General features: G+C 37.3%; 1 protein-coding gene across 1 annotated transcript; it reads right to left on the minus strand.

Annotated features, from left to right (window-relative positions):
- Positions 1-128: 128 nt before the first annotated feature.
- LOC102212627 (regulator of telomere elongation helicase 1-like) lies at positions 129-4,127 on the minus strand (the record flags this gene model as incomplete). The annotated part of the gene is made up of 5 exons (XM_005755761.1): positions 129-350; positions 467-604; positions 1,718-1,928; positions 3,539-3,672; positions 3,962-4,127. Coding segments are annotated over 5 exons (663 nt in total), but the record flags the coding sequence as incomplete, so codon positions are not given.
- Positions 4,128-4,451: the final 324 nt, after the last annotated feature.

The raw sequence follows: 4,451 nt of genomic DNA on the forward strand, positions 1-4,451 counted from the left end.
TTTTTTTTTATACAGTAGTGATCATGTTTTGATTGTTGATTCCAAGACAGCTTTTGTCTGTTTGGCTTTTTGTAATTTTAATTATCTTTCCAATTTGCCAGAACAATTCTCAACAATCACTGTCCACATATACATACATACGTTCATAAGAACACAACTCTGAAGCCAAGCTGAGGTACGGGAGTCACTGAATGGCTGGTTTATTTTATTGAACGTTGAAAACATTTTTGTAAAGTTGTCCTCAAATGACAAGTCATCTTCTCTGCTGGAATAGGAGACATCCTGGAAGAGGTGATACGCCAGTCTGACATCTTCCACCCAAATGTCATCTCCAAACTACTTGGACTTGTCTGTGAGTAGATACAACACAAACTATAATATGACCTCCACAGCATGCATTTAACTAAAATTTAACTTGATCTGTTCGCACAAGAGCAGTAAGTAAATATCAGATAATGTTTCTTACCGTTCTGCAGCATTACTGTCTTCTCCCCATCCTTGGACAGAGTGTGATCAGGTTTGTATCCACAGCCCTGCCTTGCCATCTCCTGGCAATTTTCATCAAACCTCTTTTTGTGGTGTGGGCGAACAAACTGGTAGAGGCCTGTGACACAAGGCAGCAATAGCAATCAACTACAAACTGTTTTAGCAATATTCCACTAAGACACTGTTATATTGGTGCCAAATTATGACTTTGACATTGTTATTAGTATTATGTAAATGTCTGATAATGAATACAGGTATATTCAGTTTTTTAAAATTAACATTGGTTGAGGGGTTCCTAAACTATTGTGAAAAACTGGGCAAACTACAAAGAACGCAATGATCCTATCCACAGTACATAGTTTCATTACGTATACATATTATGGTAGAGAAATCAATTTAAGAAAAGACTGGAAATTCATATTGACCAACTATGATCTGCACTGTATCCAAATATGCCAGTTCATCCAAGTTGAGGTGGGCAAGCCATGGTCAATATGTATGAAGGCTGACGCAACACATTTAGCTCAACGTGAATTTGGGAAAAAATTAAATATGGTGATGTCGATGGTACAATTTAGGAAATCACAGACTGCAAGAGATTTTTACCCAGTTATTAAAAACAATCCATGTTAACAATTATCCTGGTTTGTAGTGCCGACGTGGGAAATTTTTCTATTTTGTTTTACTATTGTGATAGGTATGAATGTGCAATTACAATAAAGAGTTCTCTCTCTATCTTGAATTAAAGCTCATTTCATCTTTACCATTTGGACAAAACACAACTTTTACAATTTTGTACTGTGCATGACCAAGTTGAATATCAAAATCCCTGCTTGTTTCAATAAGTCAATGCATTCTGCACATATTTCAACTATTTTGCTGGCGTGAAATTTTAAATAAATTAATATTAAATATAATTAATATTAAAAAAAATAATAATTTAAAATATTTCATTCAATTTGAAAGAGTTGAAAAAAAGATAATGACTTTAATGGATTTGTAAATAAGTGAATTGGTTAGACACATTTTACCTAGAGCGTAATATGAACTACTCGTAAATCTAGAAAACGTGTTCTGAGTTCAGACCTGTGCAAAGCAGGTATACTTCATAGATGTAGGTGAGAGAGCGTACTCTGAGTCCTCCAGTGAGTATATTGTCATTCTTAAAGTCTCAGTGTTAACCAAGTGAGGTATTTTTGCAGCTATTTATTTATGACAGCAGAAGATTTACCATGTAGGAGATTCTGAGTATTAGTGTCTTTGCCTAAAAATGCGGTTTCAGTCAGCAGGTGATCCAGGTCATCAGTCTTTTCGTAGGTGTGCAGCGCCCGTATGATGCGGTGACAGCAGACCTGACTCAGGGACTTCTTCATGTCCGCCAGGAATTTCTTAGCCCTGCTGGGTTTACGTTCTTGAGACAAATCCTCAGGGACACCCAGCTTCTTCAATGACATTAGAAGAAACAAAATCTGAGCAGCATAAACTTTTTACAAGTACAGAAATCTATCAAAAACTAAGTATACTTCCAGCTCTCAAGACTGTCTTCCACGTGCTTACATCTCTCACTACAATTCACAATGTTGTCTGAGAACATCACAGTCCATGGAGACTACTGCCTGACCTCATCTGTCAACCATTAGTACTGCAAACAAAAGTGGCCCAGATCAGATCCCCATCTGTCATTCCTACTGCACACCTACTCATGTATCTGGCTCTTACTCTGACTTATTTCTGCAGTACCATATTTCCTTTCTTGGCATGCTACCATGTGAGGTCCAAAAAGACACAATGCAAATACTTCTGACCTTCTCTATATACCAGATTAGGCTTAACATTATGAACCCTAACAGCTGAAGTGAAGAAGATTGATTCTCTCTTCATCATGGTACCTGTCTTGGTTTATATTAATTTCCAGTTTGCAATGGTCAGTATCTATCAAAAGTGGTTCAAGAAAGAAAGTGTGTGAACCAGCGACAGGGTCATGGGTGGCCAAGGCTCACTAATGAGTAAAAACTGGCCTATGTGTACTAATCAAAAAAGCGACTGTGGCTAAAACTGCTAAAAAAGTCTTGGTTGATTCTGATAGAAAGCTGTCAGAATACAGAGTGGATCACATATAAGTATGGGGCTACATAGCTTCAGACCAGTCAGGGTGATCATGCTAAGCCCTGTCCACTGCCAATAATAGGTAATTAGAATTGAATGATTTTTTTGGGTCATATTAATGACCCTCTCAAATGCCTTTTTGTGTGACATGGTGCAGCTACAGAACCATAAACAGATGCAGCATGTGAGCACACTTTCAATGGAGCCACAGTAGAAGACGATCATTAATTGGATGTTACTTTGAGATGTAAATTTTGCATAAACATTGTTGCAGATCATGCACACCCTTTCATGGAAATAGTATTCCATGATGGCTAAGCAAGATAATGTAAAATACGTTCAAAAATGTTTTGAGGAACACAACTCTGGCTTCAAACATATTGGTGCCAGATAACACAGATGACCTTCACAGGTCTTTTGGACTGTTTCGGAAAGTAAGGACAACCAACACAATATTAGGAAAATGGTTATAACGTTATACCATACTGGCATACTTCTCCGTTAACACTCAATGAAAAAACAAATCTAGTTTTCGTGCCTTAGCATACCTAAAACAGATTGGTATATATGCACCAAGAATATTTATCTTCCTTAGCTGCTGGTATATCTCATCAACTTTTTCCTGCTGTAGTTACTATAGTTCTGCACATCCTAAATAACTGTACCAATATCCTTCTTCTCTGAGCGATACTCTCACTTTCCAAGACTATGTTAAACAATCTGGTTAAATTTTCACTGGTCTCCCTCCTATACATCTCCATACCTCCACAGGTATGTCATTTGTACCAACTGCCTTTCCAATTTTCATCCTCTTCAAAATCTATAGTAATCCCCCCTCATACATACACACAGACACACACACACAATTACTCACACACTTTATGTCTGTTACTCATGATGTGAATTAGTACTTCTTACACTGTGACGATGTCAGAAAATGATCTACCTTTTGCTCGTCCTCTTCAATGGTATTGCTGGCTTGTTCCAAAGCATCCAGCAGGTTGAGTGGTCTCCTGTTATTGTGCAGCACCTCATACTGATTAAGGAAATTGGCCATGTCATTGGCTCCATTCTTCTCATCTGATCACAAAAAAATAATCAAGGACTCACATTGGGGCAGCTGTAGCTGTACATTTTAAAACTAATATTTGCATTTCTGTAGGTTTCGGTTTAACTGGCTTTTAGTCACTTCAATTTATACCATTTATTATTGAACTCATTGTTTCTAATGTAGTTTTTCTTCATTTAAAATCAATGAATTGTAAAGACATTCTAGTGAAACATATCTGGTATAGCAAAAGCACACCTTGATCTTTAATATGCTAAAACGAAACATAGCAAAACATCAAACCACATCCATTGTACTAACTGAGTCTCCTCCTCTTCAAGCTGGGAAGGTATGTGTCCAACACCTTGGCCTTCTGGGTGTGAGAAGTTTGCAAGTAGCGGCGAGAAGTGGAACTGGAGGACTGAGTGTCTCGTGAACACTCAGTCTCGTGGTTGTGTGCTGGAGCCTTCTTCCCAACCACAGGCCTCTTAAATGTTTAATGCACACACTGTCAGTAGAAGCTGACCAACTGACCTGCAAACAACTTTCATAAAAGCGTCTACACATTTTACTGCACATGCAATGATATGATATGTTAGCCGATATTTATTATTAAAAGAATTCGACAACAAAGGTTGGCATGGTGTTACAAAAACCCATAACTCTAACTTTATTCTAAAAAAACTGGCAGAAAAAACTAGAAATCAAATTTCATTAAAAGTATATTTTGGCGAGATAAATAGTGCCATAGACATTAATGAAAATACTCAAGGTAAATATTCACATTTTTAACTACTCTGGATTTTTTTTT

The sequence above is a fragment of the Pundamilia nyererei genome, unplaced genomic scaffold (assembly GCF_000239375.1).
Source record: "Pundamilia nyererei isolate P.nyererei 1_Seehausen unplaced genomic scaffold, PunNye1.0 scaffold02945, whole genome shotgun sequence".
Lineage (NCBI taxonomy): Eukaryota > Metazoa > Chordata > Actinopteri > Cichliformes > Cichlidae > Pundamilia > Pundamilia nyererei.